The 27,328-nt window shown below is 35.6% G+C and overlaps 1 protein-coding gene and 1 long non-coding RNA gene across 2 annotated transcripts in view; one reads left to right on the forward strand and one right to left on the reverse strand.

Annotated features, from left to right (window-relative positions):
- Nucleotides 1-6: 6 nt before the first annotated feature.
- LOC147579920 (uncharacterized) lies at nucleotides 7-26,940 on the forward strand. The gene is made up of 2 exons (XR_015252323.1): nucleotides 7-510; nucleotides 25,069-26,940. It is a non-coding gene; the product is annotated as an uncharacterized LOC147579920 (long non-coding RNA).
- Nucleotides 3,113-27,328, reverse strand: part of HIF1A (hypoxia inducible factor 1 subunit alpha) — a 42,598-nt gene continuing 18,382 nt past the window's right edge. The window contains exons 2-15 of the mRNA XM_025919032.2: nucleotides 25,098-25,288; nucleotides 24,359-24,504; nucleotides 24,192-24,276; nucleotides 20,610-20,722; nucleotides 19,795-19,997; nucleotides 15,234-15,340; nucleotides 13,955-14,102; nucleotides 11,755-11,975; nucleotides 10,575-10,861; nucleotides 9,200-9,322; nucleotides 8,641-9,068; nucleotides 5,845-5,953; nucleotides 4,908-5,034; nucleotides 3,113-4,431 (exon numbers count right to left, since the gene is read on the reverse strand). Coding sequence (XP_025774817.1) covers nucleotides 4,280-4,431; nucleotides 4,908-5,034; nucleotides 5,845-5,953; nucleotides 8,641-9,068; nucleotides 9,200-9,322; nucleotides 10,575-10,861; nucleotides 11,755-11,975; nucleotides 13,955-14,102; nucleotides 15,234-15,340; nucleotides 19,795-19,997; nucleotides 20,610-20,722; nucleotides 24,192-24,276; nucleotides 24,359-24,504; nucleotides 25,098-25,288 — 2,440 coding nt within the window. The 3' untranslated portion in view covers nucleotides 3,113-4,279. The remainder of the gene's footprint in view (nucleotides 4,432-4,907; nucleotides 5,035-5,844; nucleotides 5,954-8,640; nucleotides 9,069-9,199; nucleotides 9,323-10,574; nucleotides 10,862-11,754; nucleotides 11,976-13,954; nucleotides 14,103-15,233; nucleotides 15,341-19,794; nucleotides 19,998-20,609; nucleotides 20,723-24,191; nucleotides 24,277-24,358; nucleotides 24,505-25,097; nucleotides 25,289-27,328) is intronic.

Here is a 27,328-nt window from a genome sequence, read left to right on the forward strand (position 1 = left end):
CAGGCATCAGAATTGGACAAGTCACGGAAGACAAAGAGCAGCGCTGACCCCTCGAGAACCCGCCCCACCCCGCGCCGCAGCAGGCCGGGTGGGGCCGAGCCTCCCACGTGAGATCTTACACGTAGGCCCGGGCTGGGAGCACCCGCCCCACGGAGCGGACCGGGCCTGGGGCGGAGGGCGGGGGCCGGGGCTGCTGTGCTGCGCCCGAGCACGTACCGGGGCGTGGCCTGCAGCGCGGCGGGCGGGGTTTGGGGAAGTTTCTCCCGACGGCTTGTGTTTCGCATCCTCATCATGTAGTACCAGCGGCACCATGGACATTAGGGGTGGTCGGTCCCCTCCGCATCCTTTTTATTTTCCCCGCTGAGGGGGCTGTCTGATCACTGCTGCTCTCAGGCACCTGTCTTTCCCCTCCGTCCCGGGATGGATCCGAGACAAGGGAATAAAGGAAATTAAATAGTACGAGGAGATCGGGTGTCTGGGCAGCGTCTTGGATAAAACCGTCCACTACAGGTAAGAAAATTATGTCCAAACCTCTGAAAGGTGTGAACACAAAAAAGCTCCAGAAGGTATTGATAGGAGGGTTTGTGGTAAGACGTAGCTTAATATTACAGGGAGACTATTTTGTATCAAATTCTACAGATCAAACAACGATCTGTAAAACGATCTGGGACAACAGGTTCAGCGCTATTTTAAGGGATGAAATACGAGTAAAGTGGTTAGCGGCAGACCTAAAAAACACCTGAGTAAGATTTTTTTTCTTTACACTGTTGTTGGTTTCAGTTGGCAACATGTTTGCAAAGGTTTTATTTAACCAAAAGCCCATTGTTAAAAAAAAAGATTACCTATTCTTTGCAACTTATTTTTGACGTTGCTACATTAGAAATCTGAACTTCTAGAATCTAAATGTTTAAAGTTCTGCACAGCCAGTAACTTTAAGGGCACTTCTCTGTTTTAAAGGTTGTAGGGGAAAACTGCTATTTGGAAAGGTAGTTGCAAAGTTATACAAACTTAAAATAAACGTGTATAATGCCATTAAGTCAGACAGCTCTAGGAGGACCATGCCATACACTGATGTAATCTTTTATAGTTCATTAACGGGCTTTGCATACATCATCTCATTTACCTGTTAATATCTCCATCACCAGACACCTGAATCTCTAGTTCAAACTCAAAATTCTCGATAGCACTTTAGAACACCACTTAACTCATTTCCGTTGGTCTTGCCATTCCTCTTAGCACATCCCCTGTGATTTCATTACCTTCACCCCATTGCTTTCTCTTGTTTGCTGTTTAAACAGTTAATAGGGTAAAGGGCATGCTCTACTGCTACCCAACTGGCTAGTACCCCCCTGGTGTTTAGCACCATGAGCTATGGAGTCACTGATGGCCACCTCAAATGCTCTGATCCTTAGGCTAGGTCTCAAGAATGTTTTCGTATCTACAAAATGATATAAATATTAATTCATAAGTGTTTTTTGAAGACTGTGAGATAACATCCTAGCACAAAGTCTAGCATATAGGACCTAATAGATGTTTAGATTCATTTTAACTCATCTAAAAGCCATTGTACTTAGTTGTGGTAAGCGCTCTGTAGAACCCTTTTTAGTTCCAAAGTTAATGGTGAGCACAAAAGAACAAAATACACCAAACTCCTTTGCCATACTTTCTTCAGGTAAGTAAAATAATACTGTGGTCATTCATTCACAGCAGCACCAGAAAAGTGTAAAGTATAGGCATCCATCAGGAGGAGAGAAGAGCTATTATAGAATTCTAGTTGCTAGGGTAGGGTTATACTTCAGAGAAAGGCATTATAAGGAAGTAAGTGACAGTCTGAGAGAGAGGGCACAAACCTGGGAAGGAAGGGCTGGTTCTTCTATTTCCAGCAGCTTCAAGCACTCCATGGGGGTTGTTTCCTGAATGACCAAGAGGTGGGTACTTACTTTCTTCCAGTTCTACTGTCTGTTAAAGTGGCTTTCTCTTCTAAATCACTGCTTTTACAAGTCATTTTCTGACTCCCGGTCATTACATAACCTGACCACTTATTAATATTTGAAAACTACACATAAACTTCTAGCTTTCGACTAAAGCTAATTCTGCTACCAAAATAAGCATAATTTTGGGGTGTTTTTGACCTGAAAATACTAAGCAACTATTTTATTCTAAAATACCACCTCTATACTATCTGTAATGAAATGCAAAACTACTTTGGGTCATAGTAGTTACAGTGAAGTATGCATGTGCCCCCAAAAACTTGGAGTCTTCGAATTATAAATTTTTGTTCCCAAATTTTCATGCCGCTGTAATAACATTTTGTTCAGTCTAAGATAAGATCTGGACTTAGTTCATTTTGTTCAAGATATTTTGGTTCTTGTAACCTCAGGCTACAGGACCTAAGGCTCTGGCCACTGCCTTTGTAATTTGTCCATAAAAATAATTTGCTGTTACTTCTAGGTGCAGAGGCTCATGGTGATTTTTCATCTTTTTGTGCAATTTTTTTTTTTTTACAGCGAGAATATTACTTTTATAATCAGGAAGAAATATAGCAATTCCATAAAAACATACAGAAAAAAATGAATTAAGTTATTTAAAAAATATAAAATATACAGTTCTGATTTAAAAAACATGCAAGGTTTGTTCTAGTTTCATACTAAGAGAAAACCTAAGTGTAAATCTTTGGTGTACCATTTATTACCTTGAAGACTTGGACAAATCGACTATCATTTGAGGTCTACATTTCTTCATCTGTGAAATGGAAATAGATTAGAAATCTTTAGAGGTACTTCTCATCCTTACAACATTATGTAACTATAATATTTGGGATTTGCTTTACTCATCCCATTCATATTAAAGCATTAAAATTTGCTTTAATAGGTTCATAAATTTATAAATGACAAGTTTCTTTTCTAAAAGTATTTTTTACAGTGGAACATTATAGTTTGCTTTTACTTAATAGGACATTTACGGACACAGTATACATTTAAGTGATGGCAATAAAATAAATGTAGAAACAATCACTGGCAATTTAATTTTCATAAGATAACTGCTGGTAATCAATTTTATGAGTTGGAGGCATTGAAACAAAACTTTTAATATAAAAGCTGACCAAAGGGGGCCTGGTCCACAGAAGATGTTTATTTGATGTAACAAAACAATACAGTTAGTGTTAGATCCAACCACAAAAAGCAAAAGGAATGAAAAATTTGTACAATGCACATAGAAAAACAAGATGTTTACTGACAACTATATATTTCTAAAATAATGCTTCTAAAATTACTCAATTATTGAAATCTATATGAAAACAGAAGGATGTTAATAGCGACAAAGTGCATAAAACCAAACATCAAATTTTGAGCAAATTAACATACTAGGCAATTTTGCTAACAAAGCATGATTTTTTTTTCTTGTTCACAATCTGCTCAAAATATCTTTATACCAACAGGGTGGGCAGAACATTTAGGTTTAATATCATTTACACAATATTAGCATAAACTTCCACAACTACAGATAGGGTATTGTTTTCTTTTGAGCTGGCAAAGTGACTACAGAAACATCAGATCATTTCTCTGAATTGAGAATTTTATCCAAATAAATGTCACATACCTTCCAGATATATGCATATCTTTCTTTATCATGTAAATGGCTTTACCCATTTAAATAATAAACCATACAAGCATTTAAGAATCATTATTATATGATTAACAATGTCATGTTCCAGGTTTAACAATTTCATAGGCCAAAAAAAATTTCTTCTTAAAAACTAGTTTTATAAATGCAGAATATATTGCATGAGTAACTGCTGGTATTTTTTTAAGAAAATATATTGTGCAATTGTGGCTACCATGTACTGCTGGCAAATCATTATTGTGTACGTAAAATGTGAAAAAACTGAGTAAGAATTTTTCAAACTGATCATGATGAAAGGTTACTGCCTTCTTACAAAAATTATATTGGCATCTTATTAAAAATAATTCGATAAGGGACAAACTCCCTAGCCCAAAATAAATAAATAAAAAGGTGCATTTTAAAAATGACGCTACTGCAATGTAATGGTTTAAATACCAAGGAACTGTGAAGACGTGCTGTCTGTGATCTGGCATTAAAGAACGTACTAAAAAAGAGCATTAATGTAAATGAAGTAGAAAGGGGATCAAGATTGAACTAACCAAGTTTGTGCAGTATTGTAGCCAGGCTTCTAAAATTAGATATAGAAAATATAAATAGACTGCTTTAGGTAATGAGCCACCAGTGTCCAAAAAAAGGAATGAGATTATGAAAAAGCTCAGTTAACTTGATCCAAAGCTCTGAGTAATTCTTCACCCTGCAGTAGGTTTCTGCTGCCTTGTACAGGAGCATTAACTTCACAATCATAACTGGTCAGTTGTGGTAATCCACTCTCATCCATTGATTGCCCCAGCAGTCTACACGCTAAATCTGAAAAACAAAGACATACCTAAGTATTCATTCACCTAGTCAATAAATATTACTGAACACTCACTGTGCTATAGGTATTGCAGAAAACTAAAGCAAATAAGCTCTGGGTTTCTAGTCTACAGGGCAAAACCACAACTATGTGAAAAAGCAAGTGGAATAAAGTGTTACTGGTGCTATGTCAGAAGTGTTTAAAGGATACAATGATGGCACAAAGAAGTGATAAATCAATTCTGAAAAAATCTCATACAAATGTACAAGTTTTAGCTTCTACTGAATATTGATGGCACACAAAGATAAATTAAAAGTTCCATCTTGAATAGCTATTCCTGTATTCACCACCAGTGGATAAAATGCTACCTTAGTTTTTAATGATGCTAAAGAATGAAAATCACTTTGAAAGTAAAGCTTCTAAATAAAAAACTTTCATACATTTTAATTCTCTGTGGGATGTTCAAGGGTAGAAAGAATAAACTAACCAGAGGGTATTAAAATAATTGTCTTTTGCTCCATTCCATTCTGCTCACTAGATTTGCATCCTTTTACGCGTTTCCAAGAAAGTGATGTAGTAGTTGCACGATCATCTGGCTGCTGTAATAATGTTCCCTAAAAACAGCACAGTTATTTCAATTTTACTATGTTGAAATTTTGTAAAAGCAGAAACTTACTTTGTAAAAGCAGATTAATAACTGTACAAAGGCAAATTTCTTAAATATGGTTCTAAATTATTTTTAATTCTTTCTCTTAATACTACTATGATAAAGTCATTTGCCACTCATTATGGCAACTGTTTCTGTAAATGCTTTCCAGTAAATATAGTCTGAAAATATCAGTATGAATTATACCAGCACTAACTTAACTTTAACTACTGTTTTTTTGGAGGTAAGAAGGAAAAGTAACTGAAAGAGAAGAGAACAAGACTGGTGGTGACACTGAGGTTAGAATGAGGGGAGAAATTCACTTTTTACTTAAAATACATCTGCTTTGTTTGGAATTTTTACAATGAGAATGTATTCATTAAATGTATTTTTTTTAATGTTTCATTTTTGAGAAAGAGAGAGAGAGAAAGAGAGAGAGAGAGATGGGGAGGCGCTGAGAGAGAGGGAGACAGAGAATCCAAAGCAGGCTCTGTGCTGATAGCAAAGAGCCTGATGCGGGGCTTGGAACTCAACAAACTATGAGATCATGACCTGTGCTGAAGTCTGATGCTTAACCAACTGAGCCACCCAGATACCCTCATTTAAATGTATTTTTATGAAATAGTCTTTTATACCAAGTGAAAGAAACAATGTTTAACCTCTGAATATATAACTTTCGTATATGGAAGAAATGAGAAATCACCTATATATTGACTCACATTGTATACAGCACATTAGCTTCTATACAACAGAAAAAGAAACATATTCTCACACTTACAATTCCTACTGCTTGAAAAAGTGAACCGTCATGTTCTATTTTTCGCTTTCTCTGAGCATTCTGCAAAGCTAGTATCTTTGGATTTAGTTCTTCTTCAGGAATGGTAGTTCTGGAAAAAAAAAAAACACACATAGTTGCTTTACTATTTTTAAAATCCCCAACTAACTTTTTTTGAGCAAAATAAATGATGCCTGTTTTCCAACATTAAGGAATATAATGTTAATATGTAAGAGAATTTTTCTGATTACTAAAGTTTATCATCTGAGGTCAAAGCTCAGTTTTTAAAAGAAAATTTCTTAAAATATGCATTTACCTATTTATAAAATAAATCTGAACAGAACTAAGTCGACATTTTTGTAGGTTAAAGTTAAATACTGGCTTTTCCATTCCAGCCAGTATAATATTCAAATATTCCTGGGACTATTATAAGAGTAACTTCACATTTCTATGGCTTTTTTAGTTTATAAAACATTGCATGTTCATTAGTTCATTTTAGTCTCACACCAATCTCCAAGAGGTATAAAACATCCATTTTATAAATGAGAAACCTGAGGCTTGTTAGCAATGGGACTTGGAGCAAATTACCTGGTTAGCTGCAGATATGGAAGTGCCTTCTAGATCTCCTGATACCCATTCCCCTCCCAGTAATCTTCCACTAAGCCATTTTGCCCTCAGTATTGATCTGGTTGTCAAACCTGAACTATCTCCATTTAAAATTAATATTAAGTAGTAAATAACTGTTTTATGTATCAGGCACATGAATTCTCTTATCTATTTTGTCTTTTCAAGAACTCCTCCCCCCAGCCCATACACAATCACAACAGCTTCTTGCTCTGTTCCATATAGTTGAAAATGCCGTATGAGTGACACATTATTCAAACTGCTCTCCTACATGCAGTTTTGTTTTGTATTTTAAAAAATTCTGTAAAACCTTCATTATTATAGATAGGCAGGTTTTTAAATTCCTATAGAAATATATTATCTTTATGAAGTACAGTGCAATCTATCATATAAATATCATCTTAGTAGTAGCACTTCTAATGATTTATCAGCACGTGTAAGGGGGGCTAAGGGGAAGAGGGAGAGAGGGAGAATCTGAAGCAGGCTCCACCCCCCCACTCAGCATGCAGCTTGACGCGAGGCTCAATCCAATGACCCTGAGATCACAACCCAAGCCAAAATCAAGAGTTGAACACTTAACCAACTGAGCCACGCAGGCACTTCTTAATGGGTTATCTTTAATCTTTGCTCTAAAGCTGTAAGTCATCTGGTTTAGTGCAACATTAGAGAGGTCATAAAGAAAAAGCCTTCGTACAGTTCTGCAAGTATTTAGTGCATACTATTTTGATACTAATGTGAAAAAAAGTGACTAGCTGTTAGACTTTGGTTTTGACAAGCACACAGTTGATCAGAAAATGGAATATCCCATAGTCCTCTGTAGCTAATAGTAAACTGTAAATTATAGGTCATAGCCAATTCTATTACTATATTCACTCATCTTCTAATAGCCATTTAGTGACCAAATATTAATACAATGAAATGTTTAAGAGACTGTCACTGCCTTAAAGGTCAGAGCCTATAGTCATTTGGTGACATAATAATTTATAAAGTAATATAAACGCTTCCTTGTTAATCTAAAGCCCCCAGATCTTTTCTTAGTTCTGGGAAAAGGTTTCTCCTAGCATTCTAGTTCAAAACAGTGATGAAAGGCAGGAGAAGAAAAGTCATAGACTCTTCTTATGCCAGTGCTTTTTCCTTGCTGTTGTTATCTGGTTCAGTGTAGGCACAAACAGAAATTGTTTCTTTCCTCTACAAACTGCCTCTCTGACTAGCTAAAACGTGTTTCCTTTGATTACAGCCTCAAATTTAAAATGTCAAATCCCGGGGCGCCTGGGTGGCGCAGTCGGTTAAGCGTCCGACTTCAGCCAGGTCACGATCTCGCGGTCCGGGAGTTCGAGCCCTGCGTCGGGCTCTGGGCTGGTGGCTCGGAGCCTGGAGCCTGTTTCCGATTCTGTGTCTCCCTCTCTCTGCCCCTCCCCCGTTCATGCTCTGTCTCTCTCTGTCCCAAAAATAAATAAAAACGTTGAAAAAAAAAAATTTAAAAAATAAAAAAAAATAAATAAATAAAAATAAAATGTCAAATCCCGCTACAAATTATATACAGAAATTATAACTTAAAATTTGGGTAGTGTACAGGTATTTGTTCAAACTAACTCCACAAAAGCAATATCATAAATCATGTTCAGATTCCTGTTGTAGCTCTTAAACCTATAGTCTAGCTAATGTTCTATAAAAATGTAATGGAAAAAGAGCACAATTATACATAAATTTTAAAAGGAGGCTTATAAATACCTATGTTGAATACTGAGGATTGAAGATCATCAGGCTCAATGTGAAATGGGGAATTGGAAATACCCTTACGTTGGAAGGTCTTTTATTCAGGTAAGCTTTAAAATAGCTCAAAGAGACAGAAACAGTGAGGAGAGTTAACTAGTCTGATTTATTAAACAACTGCAAAAAACTGGGCCAGTTTTTGTACATTTACTGAACTTACTGCCTGCATTTAATTTTTAGAAGTACTAGAAGATCCTCCTACCTCCTACATTTAGATAGGTGCTAAGGTTATCTTCAAGAAAACAAATACACAAGTTAATTTGAGTGCTTGTTTTAAGTCCAGAATTTGTATGTCAAAAACATATTACCAGAAAGTTTTCTATGCTTAGAATTAAGTTATTACCACACATACTTTCTCAAAAATAATAAATCAACTATAACTTTAATGTTGTATATAATTACCTTTGACTCAAAGTGACAGACAACACATTAGGGCTTCTTGGATGAGATTTTTCTGTCTGTTCTATGACTCCTTTTCCTGCTCTGTTTGGTGAGGCTGTCCGACTTCCAGTATCACCATACAGTGATGTTGTGGCACCAGTAGTTACTTTGGGTACATGGGTAGGAGATGGAGATGCAATCAGTATTTTAATGTCTTCTATACCATCTTTTGTCACTGTTTTTAATTCATCAGTGGTGGCAGTGGTACTGGTAGTGGTAACAGGAGGTTCCTCCTGCATTTGAGCCGGCTGGAATACTGTAATTGTGCCCACGCTTTGAGGGCTTGTAGAACTGCTTTCCAGTGGCGACAACTGATCAAAGGACCGTAACTGGAAGTCATCATCCATTGGGATGTAAGGAGCTAACATCTCCAAGTCTAAATCAGTGTCCTTTAAAACAAAAAATACATGAGTTTTTCAATGGCCACATCTTATAAAAGAAAAACAAGTTAAACCCAAAGTCACTTCCAACTAACAATTAATAAAGTTTAACAGAAAATATAATAAACAAGTTTATATACCTGGGTGGAAAATGGATTCTTGGCTTCTGTGTCTTCAGCAAAAAGTTTCTCTACCAATTCCAGCTTAAATTCATTGACCATATCACTATCCACATCAAAACAATATTCACTGGGACTGGTAGGCTGTAAAAGGAATTCAATGGGTTTACTTTTCCCTGAGGAAACCTGCACATATTTTGCTAGTTGTTAGAATTCTTAAACCAACAAAGTCCATCTCTTCTATCACATTTTATCTAACTAGAGAGAAGTTAAACTTTTGAACTTACCCTTGTAACTAATTTTGCCAACACATACATTTCTGTGTAACATCATTTATGAAATTAGGACTAAAAGGTATTGATCTGCTTCTAGGAGAATTCATTTAATAATTCAACGCCCACATGGTACCTAATTGGCGAATAATTAGATATGATATACTTACTATTCACTGGACTCTACCTTTGTACTGAGAGGCCACGCTACTGTGGTGATCTACCTAAAAATCTCACATCTACCCTGGGATGAAGTAGGGGTAGAGACTTAAGTTGTTTTACTTGCATTCACCTTAACATATGTAGTACGATTTTGGGAGTTCTGAGCAAGGATTATAACCAGAAAACCAAAGCTATATAATTTAAGCATAAACTTTTGCTTCCCTCATTTTAACATTTTTGTTAGATTTACCTTTGTCTGATAAAAAACAAAATGAATCAATAGATTTTTATGCTGGGGAAGGTGAGCCACCAAAGCACAGAGTATATTTTCCCAAAGGCTATGAAATGTCAAATCTCCTCTTAGCCTGCCAGTTTGAATTGATAAATATTTAATGTAAACTTATTCACCATTTATTAAGGCTTATTTGTGCCTCACCAAGTCGGAATATTCAAGTCTGAGTTGTGCTACTCCTGAGCTATCTTCAGATATAGGAAGCTCTACTGAATCAAAATTGAATCATTCTAGATTTAGAAATAGAGCCCCATGTGACATCGTTAGGCTTGACCTCAGCCTAGCCCTTAAAGACTATTTTCTTTGTGTTTATAGAAAAACTATTATCAAGACAGAACTTGAATAAAAAATAGTTACCAAGTATTTGCTCTGTGTAAGACTTGGTATTTTCATGTTAAATTTACCCAGAATTTCAAGTAATGGAAATTGGACAAAATTCAGCAATTAGCTTATGGTCCTTTCCCTTTTTAAGCTTTGCTAAAGTAAGGTTTTTGCTACTTGACAATTCTCCAACACAATGAGTAGTATGTATGGGCTTGGAGCTATTATAGGCACAGACATTATTCTCTATCAATGACTAAATTCAAAACTTTTTTGGTACTCATTTTATAAATACATTCCTGAACATTAAAATATGAAAGTTATGCTCTTCTTTTATTATGACACCTACCTCAGGTGAACTCTGTCTAGTGCTTCCATCAGAAGGACTAGCTGGCTGATCTTGAATCTGGGGCATAGTAAAAGAAAGTTCCAGTGATTCTGGATTTGGCTCTAATTTTAGTACAACTTCTTGATTGAGTGCAGGGTCAGCACTACTTCGAAGTGGCTTTGGAGTTTCAGAAGCAGGTAATGGAGACATTGCCAAATTTATGTTCTGTAATTTTTCATTGGATGAGGGAAGCATTACATCATTATACAATGGAACTTCCTCAAGTTGCTGGTCATCAGTTTCTGTGTCTATAGGTAAAAAATTATTAGTCAATTTAAAGAATAGCTATATTTTAACATATACAGAAATGCAAGCCCCCTTTTACAACACGTCTAATTCACTCAAACAAAAATGTTGCTAAATTTTCCTTCATCAGAAAGTTTACAGATCTTATGGTACAACTCTAAATCTGAATTATCTTTCCAATCTACTATTGACAGCTCCTATTATATTTATAGCATAAAAACCCCCGCAAGGGCACCCGGGTGGCTTAGCTGGTTAAGCTTCCAACTCTTGATTGTGGCTCAGGTCATGACCTCACAGTTCTGTGGCACTGAGCCTGAGTTGGGTGGGCTCCCTGTGGACAGTGCAGAGCCTGCTTGGAGTTCTCACTCTCTTTCTCTCTGCCCCTCCCCCACTTACACGTGCTCTCTCCCTCAAAATAAATATTAAAAAAAAAAATAACCAATTCTGCAATTCCAACCCTTTCACACCTTTTATTCATTAAAATTTAACTTACTTTGAAATTACAGTTTTCATTTTCAATGTCTGATATTATGGTATGACTGGTGATTTATCCTTTAGTGAACTATGCCTATTGCAATAGAACTCTCCTCAATTGTGGAGAAAATAGGGCAATGGGAAATACAGAAATAGCAGGGTGGTTGAGAAACATTAAAGTGGGAAGAAGAAATACCTAAGCACCCTTTGAAGCACAATTTCCAATAATATGACAGAAGCAGGAATGCTGAGAAATTACAGAGGCAAAAATATTTAAGCAAATACTTTGAAGACTTTGAAAAACAAATTATATGACTACAACATCCAAATGATTACCCACAAAAAATGTCCAAATTCAGTTAAAATGGGCTTACAGCAATAGACATAGTTTAGGCAATCAACAGAATAACTAAAGACCCACCATTGCTGCCGAAATCTAAAGATATGATTGTGTCTCCAGCAGCTGGTGCCAGCAAAGTTAAAGCATCAGGTTCCTTCTTAAGTTTATCAAACAGACTACTTGTGTCTTCTGATTCAACTTTGGTGAACAGCTGAGTCATTTTCATATCTGAAGATTCAACTGGTTTGAGGACACATTCTGTTTGTTGAAGGGAGAAAATCAAGTCGTGCTGAATAATACCACTGTCAAAAAAGAGAGATTAGTAATTCTTAACTGAGCACTGACACAATGCAGGGGGTCTCTGAAGCAACCTTGTCTCTTAAAATACTGCTTTATGAAAAGGAACATTTTAAGATGCTTTAACCTAATAGTTCATGCATACTTGCTCACATTCAGGGTTTAAAATGCCAATATGAAATAAAGACCCATAAAAATTCATAGTATAAGATAGTTTAAATATTTGACTAAATTAAGAAACTTCAGCTATCCCTTTGGGAAGAGTGATGGTGACAAAGAAATGGAATAGTCAAGTACATGAAGGACCAACACATCTAAACAATTTTTGTGAGGATTCACATGTAATGAAACTGGCACAGAAGAACTCTTTGGGACTGACGTATGAGGCATGACCTAAGGATGGCCCTAGAATATAAAGACATATAGATAAATGACCAAGGCCTAAGGCAGGTGCCATATTTTCCTTGGTGGTAAGAAAATGATATGGTGATAACACCTACAGGATAGAGTGGAAGAGGGATGATGAACAACAGATCCATGTGTTTGGCTTAAATGTAAGTTTTTATTGTTTCTTTAATCACAAACATGTAGGTGTTTACTAAGTGAAATAAACCAAGGATACAAAGTTTAAAATACCTAACCCATGTCCTCAGAAGTGCAATGTAGATGTGCAAACAATTAAAATACAAAATGGTAATTGCTAAAATAGAGAAGGTGTGCTTCACAGCCAACAAGCTGAAACTTCGGCTCCAGTAGGGTTTGTTAGGCAGATGGGACAGGGGCAAAAGAAGGACATTCCAAGTGGGTAATTTAATGGGAAAGTCACAAAAGAACTCTTTGACACGAATATTAAAACATTAAAGGATGGGCGCCTGGGTGGCTCAGTCAGTTGAGCGTCCAACTCTTGATTTCAGCTCAGGTCATGATCCGAGGGTCATAGGATTCTGCCCTGAGTCAGCCTCTGCACTGAGTGTAGAGTCTGCTTAAGATTCACTCTCTCCTTCTGCCCCTCTCCCCCAATTGCACACTCTAAAATTAAAAATTAAAAAAAAAAAAAAACCAAACATTAAAGGATGGTGTCAGAAGTGGCAAAAATTAAAACAAGTGACCAAAGTCTTACCAAGAGAGGTAGTCACAGATTTTAGAAAGAGGGTAGGTGGAATCAACGAAAGCATGAAGAATATAGAAAATGACAAGAAATGATGCTATGTAAGTTAAGCAAGGGTTTATCTCGGGGGTGATAAAGCATCTTTAAAACAATTCTAAGGAAAAGGAGATGCTCAGATATCCATGCAAGAAAACTCAGCATGGTGGTAATGTGGAAGATGGACTAGAAGGGAGTCTGCTGAAGCAGATCAAATGGAAGGCCAGTTTATGATATCCATAATATTCACAAGCCAGCCAACTAAAAGAAGAGTTCTTGAATACACAAGAGCCATGCACTATATTATACACCCTTTTATGGTAATCTCACATAGAATTTCATTTAATCCTCATTTCTGAGGATTAAATATCCTCAGAATATTGAGGAGATAAATATCATCTCTCCTATATGGGTGAAATTCAAAGCAATAAGAACTTCCCAAGGTCATGCAGCTAATAAGTGAAAGAGCTATGACACAAAGCTACCTATTCCAAGGCCAGGGTTCTTCCTACAAAAATAACATAGCTATTTGAGATAGTATATGCTGACAGAAATAGGACTAGAGCAAACTAACCCAATAGGAGATATGGTATTTTTTTAACGTCTTTTTAAAAATGGGAGTGAAAAGAATGTGAATAGATGGGTACTGGTAATAGTACAATCACTGCAGAATAGCAGGCCTGGACACTCAGGTCTAAGTACTGAAAACCGTAATTAGGTGGAAATGTGAAAATAAAATTCAGTTAACATTTTATAATCTTATCTCCCTTTATATAAAAGAACAAAATATCCAAAAAGGTTATTACTTCCTCCCCCAAAATATTTACTTTTCAGGCTTACCTCACAACGTAATTTACACATACAATGCACTGTGGTTGAGAGTTCTTAGTGTTATATATGACGGTCGCTTGAGTTTCAACCCAGACATATCCACCTCTTTTGGCAAGCATCCTGTACTGTCCTGTGGTGACTTGACCTTTAGTAAACACTAGGAGTGAAAAGGAAAAACAGTCATGCAGAGAAAATAACTTCTAATTTTCAATCAAATAAATGGATGCTGAATGTTGATTATTTTAGAAAAGAGATGTTTATTTTAATAGAATCAGTTATAATTGTTTAAAGTGACAGAGAAAAAGCCCCAGCATAGCCAAAAATATACACAGTTCATTCTTCTAACCCCTAAAATAAACTCCTTTCCTGCCAATCTTCACTTTAAATAAAATGAAAGCCAGGAATGAGGGACAGCAGTGACTAATTCCTTTAATGACTTATATGTTGAAAGTATCAAAAAGACTAGACAATGAATAATCTTGATTCTACAGAGCACATTTGAGCAAGTGGCACTGCTACATTTCCTTACGTTTCTACTGAGGTTTCCAGAGAATTAGCAATGCTTCAAATAGCTGTGCGCACATATTTGAATCTCAACTGGTATCATGCTGAAATCTTGGCAATTTAGGCAAACTTAATCAATTGCTAATTTGGGAGCAAGTACCAGATAAAAAGTAATGATGACATTATCTTGAGTCTTGGGGTCCTGACTGCTGACTTGGGCTCATTTTGTAGTTCAAGGCTAATTATTCTAACTCAGTGACATTCAGGTATCCCGGATCACATTGGGAAGTCATGTTTAGGTACAGATTAAATAAGCAAGTGAGATTCGAAAGTCTTACTATGGGATCTTCAAATAACATTCATGAGTATTTATCTTATGTCAAGTATACTTGTTACCACTTGTACATGACATTGATTGCCTTCACATTCACTAAGTCACTCAATAACTATTTTCTAAGTGCCTTCCATGTGCTAACAACTGATCTAAATACTTCAATGTGAATTCTGAAAATGATGCTATAATATTCCATGACATTTTTTAGTCTTTGTATTAAAAATGCCAGGTTTTATATATTATTAAATGATTCTACTTTAACTAGTATCAGTTACAACAAATACAAAACATAGATTTAATGGTTGACATCCCTTATGAAGAGTTCTATTAAGATATTTAGTCTAGGAAGACTGATTAATTTTAACCAAAAAGTTAGATATATGGCCAAACAGTAAGGAGATTGCAAATTACATAATTAGAAAATCTATATAGTTTTTCCATTGTACTTACTGTCATGATGAGTTTTGGTCAGATGGTCAGAGTCCAAAGCGTGGTAATATTCATATATCGAGCGGCCCAAAAGTTCCTCTGGCTCGTATCCCATCAATTCAGTAATTCTGTTAAGTAAAAAATGTAAGAAGAGAAAGAGAAATTTTGCTTCTTTAAAGTAACTGATATGAATTAATCTCATGGACAAGTGAATTTTCAAAACTAAAGAGCATCCTTCTTTGCTAAGAAGTTTACATCTCACTTTTGGTAACTCTACAGTTACTAAATACGGCACCATGCATGTTCTTTAAATCCTCTGGATTCACATCCTGCTACTTAACCCATTTATCCCTTTCACCCAAACTCATTACATATTGTCATCATGTTTTACTGTACTTACTTTTGGTAATAAGGGGATTCATAAGTAGACAGAAAGTACTGCTAAATAAAATGGTAAAAGTTGTAATGGTAATCACTGACATTTAACTTGAAATATAAGATTAAATCCATAACATTAGTTTACCATAAAACCAGATTCTTTTTGTATTGAGTGTGTACAAACCAGATTCTTTATTCAACAGTGCCCTTAGGCAAGGCTTCAGTCAACATCTACTACACAATTTTAGTATCACCAACCAAAGAATATCTACACTAAATGGAAGTAAAGAGATACACATTATGTTTGTTTTAGAAGATGCTCTTGTAACTTAATTTTTAAATAATATAAAATTATAGGAATTCATTTTAGATGAAACAATGATATCAAACTGAAAATGGACTAGAAAGTAATCTAGTCTAACCCCTTTTGGTTTCCTGAAAGTTCTTTTAGGACATAGATTAGATCCTACTACTCTGTGTAACCAGTCAGAAACGGAACCCATTTCATGTGAAAGAGAAAGCTGTCTTCTTAACACCACACTTTGCTCTCTTTTTTCTAGGAGCAAAACCTGAGTTAAACTTTTCAATTTCTCAGGACTTCCTGAGTTGTAAGCAAAAGTTACTTAGTGTACTGTGTCCAAAAAAAAAAAAAACCAACTACAAAAAACACACAAGAAAGATATCCTTCTAAGAAATGTATAAAAGTAAAATGTATAAATGTATAAAAGTAAGAGTTTGTGTTGTCACACTTTAAGGCAAGATCTGCCATACAGTTTATTCCAAAATAATTATAAATAGAAAGAGGTTTGTAAAAAAACACAAAAAACAAAAACTAAACCAAAGCTAAAATCCAGACTTCTTTACAAAGAAGTATCTCTAAACACATCTGCACTAGGTGGCAGCATTACAAAGGAAACTAGTATTTTTAAAAAATGGTCCTATTTCTTTAAATTATGCTTTAAAAATAACTTTAATTCATCTTATATTGGTTACTTTTAAACAAAATTCCCGTGGGATTAAAAAAACTTCCATTATTTAAATCTTTATATGCCTGGGGCACCTCTGTGGCTCAGTGGGTTGAAGCATCAGACTCTTGATTCCATTCAGGTCAGGTCATGATCTCACGGTTCATGAGTTCAAACCCCACATCGGGCTCTACACTGACAGCACGAAGAATGCTTTGGAGTCTGTCTCTCTCTGTCTACCCCTCCCCTGTTTGTACTCTGTCTCTCAAAATAAATAAATAAGTAAACTTAACAAAAAAATAAATCTTTATATGCTAAGTATGCCTGGCATTGTTCTAGGTGTGAAAATGCAAAGTCAAAACTCAACGTGTAGCTAATCTTCTGGAACACTTACCATACTACTAATGAAATAATGTGGTAAGTGTAATGATGGTAATCTGTTGCAGGAATCAGAGGAACCACCCTTATCAATGAGAAGAAATGGTTGGGTGAGCAGCAAAACCATTTCAGGAAGAAGATATACCAGAAGCAAAGACAGAGAGAAGACAATGCTTGACAGTGTATAAATGAGAAAGACTTTCATGTGGTTAGTAGGGGCAGGTGAGAAGAGATGAGGCTAGAGATGTAAGCAGATTAATGGGGGCCTTTTATTATCATGTTAAGAAGCTCTGATTTAATTAGATGTCAATCAGTGCTTCTCAGAGTTGAGGTCCATCTATCATTAAGGGATGCAAGATGTTAAAATATAAACAGAATGCTTTCCTAGAAAGTCAATTTTATTTAACTTTAGAGAATTATATAGCTTATATTCTGTACCAAAAAGGAGAGTGATCCAGGAAATTTGATCATAATGTGTTTTTAATGGACTAGGAAACCTGTGATCTAAAGCAACAATGCAGCGTATTATTCATTCATTTTAAGTGTCCTGAGACCAAGAACTGTTACTCTTCATTTCTACTTTGCCATGAACATTGTAGATGCTCAAATAAATGTGCGGATTAACTATAAGCAGAAATTAGTACAGTAAATAAGCAGCATTTGTGAGATATTTTGAATGCCGTAAGTTTTGGGTAGGTTAGATTTTCTCAAAATTGGGCAGAAATTTTTCTAGATCTCAGTTATTAGGGGTTTTAGATGTGAGAAGTTTCTGTAAAGAGCTCTAACCAGAAAATAACAATCTCCCGGTCAAACTTAAAACCTCACTTGGCTGATCTCTAAGTTGGCAGTCTTTACTCCTCTGTCATGATCATTTTGCCAGTTTTCTGATAGGACCTGAGAGAAATGTCACTCCCTTCCTCAATTCTCATTCTAGCTCCACTACTTTCCATTCTCCCTAGCCTATCTCTATACCTTGCTACTGAGTTCAAAAGATAAAAAATAATTCCTCAAAAAGGGATGGGTATCTCTGTTCTATCATATATTCACATGATTAATGGCAATAAACACCATAAAATGCTTGTCATCAGTGGTGAAGCATTTATTACATGTACAAGGCACTCAACAAACTCCTTCAATTCTGACAACAACCTTTTGAAATATTACCCTTATCGTAAGGATAGTAAAATTTGAAAGAGTTAAGTTTTTTAAAAAAAAAAAATTTTTTTTTTTTAACGTTTATTTATTTTTGAGACAGAGACAGAGCATGAACAGGGGAGGGTCAGAGAGAGGGAGACACAGAATCTGAAACAGGCTCCAGGCTCTGAGCTGTCAGCACAGAGCCCGACGTGGGGCTCGAACTCACGGACCGTGAAATCATGACCTGAGCCGAAGTCGGCCACTTAACTGACTGAGCCACCCAGGCGCCCCTGAAAGAGTTAAGTTTTAATACCAAGACCACACTGTAGTATCAGAGCTGCAAGCCAGGACTGAATCCAGGATTATGTGATTCTAAAGCCAGAGATCTGTCACATTTCCTTGTCCACTATGGTGGGGATTTCTACCTACTTTATATTATGACTAAGTGCTTAAAATTGGTTCCCTCATACAATCTTTAAGATGACCCTACGTTAGGTAGGTGTTACAAAAGATGAAGAAACTGATGCTCAGAAAGAACTAATGGGCCCAAGATCACTTGGATATAGGCAACAGAATCAGGATTTAGTAGTCTGGCTACATAATCTATGCCTTCAGCTATGATGTTATAGTCTTATAGTAAAAAGTGAGACAAGTAAATAATTACAAGAGTAGAAGAAATGTTATGACAGACATATGCACAAGAATAGTATAGTGTCCTGAAGGAACAAGGAAGGCTTCCCAAAGGAGTATATAGATGGCTCCTGAAAGGTAAATATGTGTTAGGAGTTGAAGAAAACCTCACTGCAGAATGGGAAAATATATGTAAAGGCGCTAAGACAGCAAATGAGCACATGGTGCTCTCTAGCTGTAGGGTGTTGGGGGGGAGGGGGGTCACACCCTCTCTTCCTTATTAATTTAGACAAGTGGGCAGAGGCCAGATCATAAATATCTTTGTTGGCCATGCTAAGCAAAGTTTGGGTTTTATTGTCAAGGTCTATTTTTCTTTCAGCTTTTCAAAATGCACATTTTTCTTTTGATAAAGAAAAATCTCCTGCCCTCCTCTAATATTTTTATAAACCAGAGTTTTTTCTGTGTAAAGATCTGATTTTCACATTAGGAAGTCCACTTTTTGGGATCCTGGATGAGAGACTAGAGGGCAAAAATCTGTGGGCAAAGAGACAGTTTAGGAGATTATGGCAACAATTTAAGCCAAAGGTAATGAGCTGAAGAATTCAGTGGCAGGAAAGCAAGGGTGGAAAGGAACAAATGGATCAAGAAATGTATTTAGACAGTAAATCTGTAAGATTTAGAGACCGACTGGGTATACATAATGAAGGTAAAAGAAAAGTTAAGGATGACTCCCAAATATTTGTAGGAGTCGTATGCCTATAGTGACATACTAACCATGCTAGGCATTATAAAAGGAAAAGCAATTTCTGAGGTTGATGTTTTGGGGCAATAGTAGTACAGTTCAGTTACAGAAATATTTTATTAATATAGAAAAATATCCAAATAAAAATATCAAATTGGCAATTAAAAATAGTTATGAACATAAAGGGAAATGGCAATAGAAATCATGGGCAATATGTAGGGTGAGGAGATGATCAAACACTTTCCTTTCTTGTCCATAACCAAAAGTAACCTATTCTTCCTCAAATTATGCATTATATGTCTTTGCTATGGACTAATTAAAACTTTCATGTTATAGTTTGTATATCATTTACCTTTCATCACAATAAGAAAATTTCATATCCAGACTATGACGACTCAGAAAAGTCTTGCTATCTAAAGGAATTTCAATATTTGATGGATGAGGAATGGGTTCACAAATCAGCACCAAGCACGTCATGGGTGGTTTCTTATACCCACACTGAGATTGGTTACTATTGGTATCGTAGACATGAATATGGCCTGTGCAGTGAAGTACCTGTGTACAAAGAAAACAAAACAATTCTTTAAAAAATATAAAATGCTAGTTAAAAAAAACCACAGAGATAAATAGCTGAAGTGTGACATGGCAAGTAAGCTTTGATAAAATTTACTGTCATTCATGGATTAACCCTATCTTTGAAATCATTAAATGTTTCCCCTGTGACACCACTCAAGACTCAGGCACCATAAATTACTCTTTAAAATACTCTCTTCATACAAATCTGGGCTGATTTTTGATTCATTTAGTCATAGTGGCAGTTTTATTTATTATTTTTATTATTCTTGCTTTGATGATTATTTCAACACCGAGCAAAGAAATGAAACAAAAATGAATAGAAAATTAATTTCTATCAAGATTCAAACACTGGGTGGGTTGGAAAAACCAGCTGATTAAGTTAGATTGGTATACCAGTATCACAAGTCACATAAGTTCATGCCTCAAAATGGCAAATTACTACAATTTGGGATGGTAAATCTGCAAATGCCAATGAACAACTGTACGTTTCCCCTCACAATTCTAATGCTATCTTAAATATTAGCAGTGTTAAGATGTATGAATTTATCTATAAACCAAGTGCATCACCACTTAGAAATCATTTTTACTTACTTTCCACGTTGCTGACTTTATGTTCATGGTTCTCCCTCGGCTAGTTAGGGTACACTTCATTCTGAGAAAAAAGCTTCGCTGTGTATTCTGTTCTTTACCCTTCTTCACAAGGCCTAATAAAAGCAGGAAATAAAATTTAAAAACATAATTAAATATTTAAATTTGTTTTAGTAAGAGTAGCACCTAGGTACTATTCAATTAAAAGTCTCAGCATAAACAGTGATTCATACTCAAACACATCCAAGGGATTAATATACTCGAATCAGTAACTGGGGTTCACAATTCCAGTGATTCCCTGATTGCAAATAACAGTTAACCATTTCACACTGAAGCCAGTAAAGCTGGCAAAATTACAAAGAAATACAAATGTAGGAATCTGCCTTATTAAGTGTACCCGTTTAATTGCTGTATCCGTGTAATAAGCACACCCCCCAAAAAAGAACTTCAGTGAACTCCTCCAACCTTTGCTAAATGTGTTAGCTCAATTTATAATAAACACTCCATGTATTTACAGAACTTTTAAAATATCAACTTTCTTTTCAAAGCAGGTAACATTTTTATATATCTGACGTTTCCTTAAATCTTCCTGTAAAGCAGGCATGATGTTATTTCTACTTTGTTATTAGAGGAAAAAACCAAAATATTGAATGACTTTTCAAAGCAAAATTAGAGTGAAATAAATTTAGGTCTATTTATTCCCATTCCAAACCTTATATAACTAAAACATGGTGAAAAGGAAAATAATGAAAAGCACAGAGGTGGGGAAAAAGAACACATGTTTGGGGAATAGATAGATGCTAGTAGATAGATCAGGTTGCTGCAATATAAAGTACTTGCAGAAGCGTAATGAGACAGTTAGAAAGGGAAGATTAGGGCTGTAACTGGAGGGCCTTGGATGCCCTAATTAGGAGTTCAGCTTTAAATATACAACATGGAGCTTCTAAAAAATTCTGAGATGGGAAGCACAGTCAGGAACTTACGGTACATTAATCTAGAAGCAATATATATGATGTATTAGAATTAAAATACAATGATGGTAATCAGGCTGAACAGTAAAGAGAAGTGAAAAGAAGGGTGACAAATGACATATAAAGAACTAGAAAAAACTTGAAAACTGATAGAAATAAGTGGGGAGGAGGGAAATAAAAAAAAAAGGATCTGGAGATTTTAAGGCTAGTATATTGAAAAAAAGTGTCAAGTAGAAAAGAAATAAGATAGTTTAAATTTAGGCTTACTTAGGTAGAAACGCCGGACTCTTCTAGAAGAGTTCTAATTCCATGCTAGTGGAATTAGGCAAAGGGGCAGTCTTGGTGCTGATATAAGTTATTTGGGTTTAGTCAAATCAGGATTCAATTTGCCCTCCCTCACAGTGTTTGGGAATGGATTTTAAAAAGATGCCACAAGAACCACACTGGTCTCAGTGGTGGTACAGAGCTGTGTTGTGGTTGTGATGCCAACAGAGATCTACTTGTAAATTCTTTGAGGATTTTCAGTCCTTCGTAATCTAAGCTTGAATTGTACTGACCTTTGGAAACCCAAAGCCTTTGAATTGGGACAGGAAGATTAATTTAAAAACCAAGGTACTATCATTTTCCTGATGGAAAAAAAAAAAACATTTTAAAAGAACTAAATTTTCAGACCTTTAAAAATAAATATTTTATAATAATTTAGTGAACTCTAAGTCATCATTTTAGAATTTAAATGAAAAAAATAATAGAACTATGTTGTATAAACACACCACTGGTTCTTAGCATAATATTAATATGTGACGCATTGCAGCAAACCCTTTTTCTAAAAGTGAAAAGTGCGTATCTGTTTCCCAACAAAACATCAAACATTCATTACACATTAGGAATGATTTCAAAAAGTTCATGTGCTTTAAAAAGCCATTTGTTTAAAAAAAAAACATTTGTTCAAAAACATACATTTAAACTATATTATGTGGAACATATTTGAGTTAGAATAAAGCATTAGCATCACTGCCCAATCAAAACAAAATTTCCTCATATCCATCCATTCATAGCCCAAGGGAAGAACTGAGCATCCAAACTTCAGTGTCTAAACTTCAAAGTCTAAACACTAGAAGTCCTATACTAAACTAATTGACAGCCCACTTAGGTCCCTGTGTGAAGTGTATTTACTCTTCCTTTATACAGGAACTCTAAAAATCATATTTGTTTTCCCAAGTTCACAGTGAACACCAAGTATTAAATTAAAAAAAACAGAAGGCTCCTACTGAAAGGGTCAAAAGTAGCCACAGAAAGTACTGAGAGTTGTTGAACATGAAAGATCTCCAAAGTACTAATGAGCCCAACTACCTGAGTTTAACCTATACTGTGCCATTTACTAACCAAGTAATCTTGGGTAAGTTTCCAAATAATTCTGTGCCTTAGTTTCCTCAGTAAAATAGAAATAGTAACTTCACAAGGTGTTGTGAAGAAAAAAGGCATTAAAGCATATAATCTGCAGAGAACAGTGTTCTGGCACAGAGTAATCTCTCAATAGAGGTTAACTATTATCATAAATGAAAGGAGATTAAAAAACATAAAAAATATTCAAAAAGTGCTATGAACTTGAGGTTGTTTAATACAGAAGCAAACAAACTTATACACTTAAATTAGAGAGCTGCAAAGGACAGCTACAGAGCATAATGACAAATTTCATTGTGGTGACTACAAATTATCAGTATACTTTGTGCCTTAAGAAGGTACAGGTGGAGAGACTAATTATTAAGCTTTTGTAATTCAAGAGGTATTTTCCAAAAATCTTTGAAGACTTATTTTGAACAATTCAATCCTAGGGGCATATGATGGCTCAGGCAGTTAAGTATCTGAGTCTTGATTTTGGCTCATGCCATGGTCTCAGGGTTCGTGAGATCAAGCCCCTCATTGGGCTCTGCACTGACAGCATGAAGCCTGCTTGGAATTCTCCCTCTCCGTCTCTCTCTCTGCCCCTCCCCAGCTTATGCTCTCTCTCAAAATACATAGACATTAAAAAAAATTAAAAAAAAACCCTCAAGCCTGAGAGTTAAGAGGTCTTAGTGGGTCTTTTTTGTTGCTGCTAATGTGGGGGCATTCAATAATATAATACTTTATGATCTTACTACATAGTCTCAAATTACTGTGAACATCCTGAAGTCAAATAAACAATTAGGCTTTTAAAAAATTTGGTGAACTTTCTCTTTTCTTTACCCTGGTCCTTGAGAAAGTTTGAACATAAACTGGTACCTCAAGTATAACAACTATCTAAAATCTTATTATTTATTATGACTTCCCCTTGGCTAAAAGTTGTATGTTATAAACTGACCTCTTTGGGTCTTGACTTTTTCATTTTATGTAGTATTATTATCTATATAATTATTTATGGAATTCAGTGAGCTTTAAAAATTAAGGTATTTTTATGAAATTTCTAAAAAATAGAGTAACAAAGATTTAACAAAGAACAGAATAACATTTTATTAAACATGAAATAATGTTTTGAGCCTTAGGTTAGTACAATAGCAGAATTTTTAAATTAGTAACAGTATTTTATTAGGTAAAACCACCTGCCAGATTAAATCAAACAACAGACTTTTCTTCTTACCATTTCTATGTGTAAGCATCTCTCTCATTTCTTCATGGTCACATGGATGAGTAAAATCAAACACACTGTGTCCAGTTAGTTCAAACTGTAAAAACATTTAAAAAATTAGATCTGTATCATAAAATCAAAAAAAAATTAGAAGTGCTCTTAATATGTGGGTATTTTACCTGAGTTAATCCCATGTACTTGTTCACATTATCAGAAATGTAGATCATGTCACCATCATCTGTGAGAACCATAACAAAACCATCCAAGGCTTTCAAATAAAAGCAATTCATCTGTGCCTTCATTTCATCTTCAATATCTAAATCACCTAAAAAAGGACACAAGAAAAGGAAAATAAATTAAAAGTTATACTTAAATGATAGCAATATTTAGGTAGTTGTATAAAGTTTTCCCCAGATACTTTATTTAAAAACTAAAATTAGACTTGCCAGTTGCTTTTAATGATTATTATTTTTTTTAATGTTTATTTATTTTTGAGACAGAGCATGAACGGGGGAGGGTCAGAGAGAGAGAGGGAGACACAGAATCTGAAACAGGCTCCAGGCTCTGAGCTGTCAGCACACAGCCCAACTCGGGGCTCGAACTCACGGACCGCGAGATCATGACCTGAGCCAAAGTCGGCCGCTCAACCGACTGACCCACCCAGGCGCCCCTAATCATTTTTAAAGTAACATGGCAAGCAAACCATTGAAAAGAAGGGTCATGTTATTAAAAGGAAGACTGGTAGCAAGGTGGGGCAAAAGAGAAAGAGGGGGAAAAGGCCAGTATCTTAAAAATTCCTTACTGAAGCTTTAAAAGCAGGTAATAAAAATTACATTAAAGGACAGAGAGTATGACCACCTTCTAATTACTTCTAATTTCTAATTTTTAGGCTCATTACGCCCCTGTAAAACAACTCACCAGCATCCAGAAGTTTCCTCACACGCAAATAGCTGATGGTGAGCCTCATAACAGAAGCCTTATCGAGATGCGAGCTCACATTATGGGGAAGTGGCAACTGATGAGCAAGTTCATAGAAAACTTCAGATTCTTTACTTCGCCGAGATCTCGCTGCATCTCTAGACTTTTCTTTTCGACGTTCAGAACTTATCCTATTGAGCAAAAAAAGGAGGACAGAAAAAGAAAATTTATATAAGTTAGCTTGCCTTTGCTTGGATAAAACTAATTTTACATTTTTCTGCTTTCCATAAAACAATGTGAAGATGCCATATAATTATACAGAGATTGGTCTACTACATGAATGTGTAAAGTAAGAATGTAGGAGACAGATACACAAATTTCTGGATTACTGAAGACATAGGGAACTCTAACAAATAAGTCCAAGATGGAGCTTTAAACCTGTCTGAAACAGGTATTTCCTTCCTGGCATATCAAATTAGAGAGGATATTTTGTTTTAGCCAAAGTCTTAAAAGTAGCCTGTGTATGTGCACCCTCATAGCCATTCAGAAGTAGTTTCAACATAAAGAAAGCACCATTAAGTCTAAAGAAACTAAAGCTGTACATATTAACTTGAAAACAGGAGTTGTTAAGCTGGCAGAACAGTTACAGCTACAAACTGATTTTTGACTTGTTTCTTTGGACTCTGATATTTTCCCAACTTCTTCTACCCTACCACATGAGCAATACTGACTATAAGCTAAAGAAATCTATATTAGCAGCTATAATAAGTTACCATTTTCAGGTTGCTTATTCCCTTAGCAGCCTCTTTAGCAGCCCCTTTTCTTTACTGGCACAAGTACCAAATAAAGGCAGGAGTATAGAAGAAAAAAAAAAAAGATGTGACACAATACTAAGAATTGAAAGAAACAGGTTAATAAACATTAACAAAGGTGTCAAAACAAGGATATATCTTTAGGGAACTTTTCCAAGAATAAAGTCAGAAAGATTTTCCTAAGCAGAGACATTCACCTTCCTTTGCTTGACTGTGTAGAAACATCTATTCCTCCTGACCCAGCTGGAGGAGGTAAACAAGGCTAACCCTGGTTCTGTCCTTAGCTTCTTTAAGAGCTGTTGTTTATTAAAACCTACTATGTGCCAAATGTTACCCCGTACCAGGTGCCTAGTTCTCTCAAAATTTGTAAATAGGGTAAATATTATCCCTTTTTACAGATGAGGTTATACAGTAGGCTAAAAACAGCCATTAGCAGACGGGATTTGAACACAAGGTGTTTTTTTCACTCCAAAGTCTGTTTGCTCTTCCAGTGTTTTATCTTAAGGAAGAATGCTGCTTCTACCTCAAATACTCAGCATGCTCCTATGACTTTCAACCTAATTCTGTTAAGTCAATTATTTATTAAATGTTGAAAACGGCTGTTACCATTTATTAAGCACTTAGCACTATGCTAAGGACTTTGTCAGCATTCTATCACTTAATCCTCCTTACATCCTATGAATGAAGCACATAATTGTATCTACCTCAAATCTCTCCTCCCTCCAAATGATCTGCAAAACTGCAAGGTTCAATCATAGAAGCAACACTCTCAAAAAAACAGGCAGGGTTCTCAGCACATGCTCCCATTATGTTGAGTAACAGTTGTATTGTGCAACAGTGATAATCTAGTTTTAACACTTAAATTTGTGTGTGTATCTGACTTTTATACATTAATAAGGAATGTGAATATTTGCTGTTGTTAGTAACTGAACTTTGATACAAATTTTTCAACTCAAGCATCTAGATCAATTTTACTTGAGTATTTTGAGATTTAAGGTAAGCTATTAAAAACTATTACTATTTATAACTAGCGATCTATGTGAATCAAGATTTTCTTAATGACATATAATATTTTTAAGTTTATTTATTTTGGGGGGGGGGGGGAGACAGAGAGACAGGAAGAGAGAGAATCCCAAGCAGGCTCCACACTGTCAAATGTGCAGCCCGACACGGGGCTCGAACTCACAGGCCGTGAGATCATGACCTGAACCAAAATCAAGAGTCAGACGCTTAACCAACTGAGCCACCCAGGCACCCCAATGCTGTATAATTTTTAAAAAACATGAAAATAAATTATGGCTACCATGAAAATTCCATAATGTCAACAGTCTGCAACTTCATTTTTTATGTGCATTAGAACTGCCTCACTGTTCTCGTTAACTTTTAATGAATGTTTAAATTTGAACTTAGAATAAAATG

The sequence above is a fragment of the Puma concolor genome, chromosome B3 (assembly GCF_028749965.1).
Source record: "Puma concolor isolate L17-30 chromosome B3, mPumCon1.1.hap2, whole genome shotgun sequence".
NCBI classification, from domain to species: domain Eukaryota; kingdom Metazoa; phylum Chordata; class Mammalia; order Carnivora; family Felidae; genus Puma; species Puma concolor.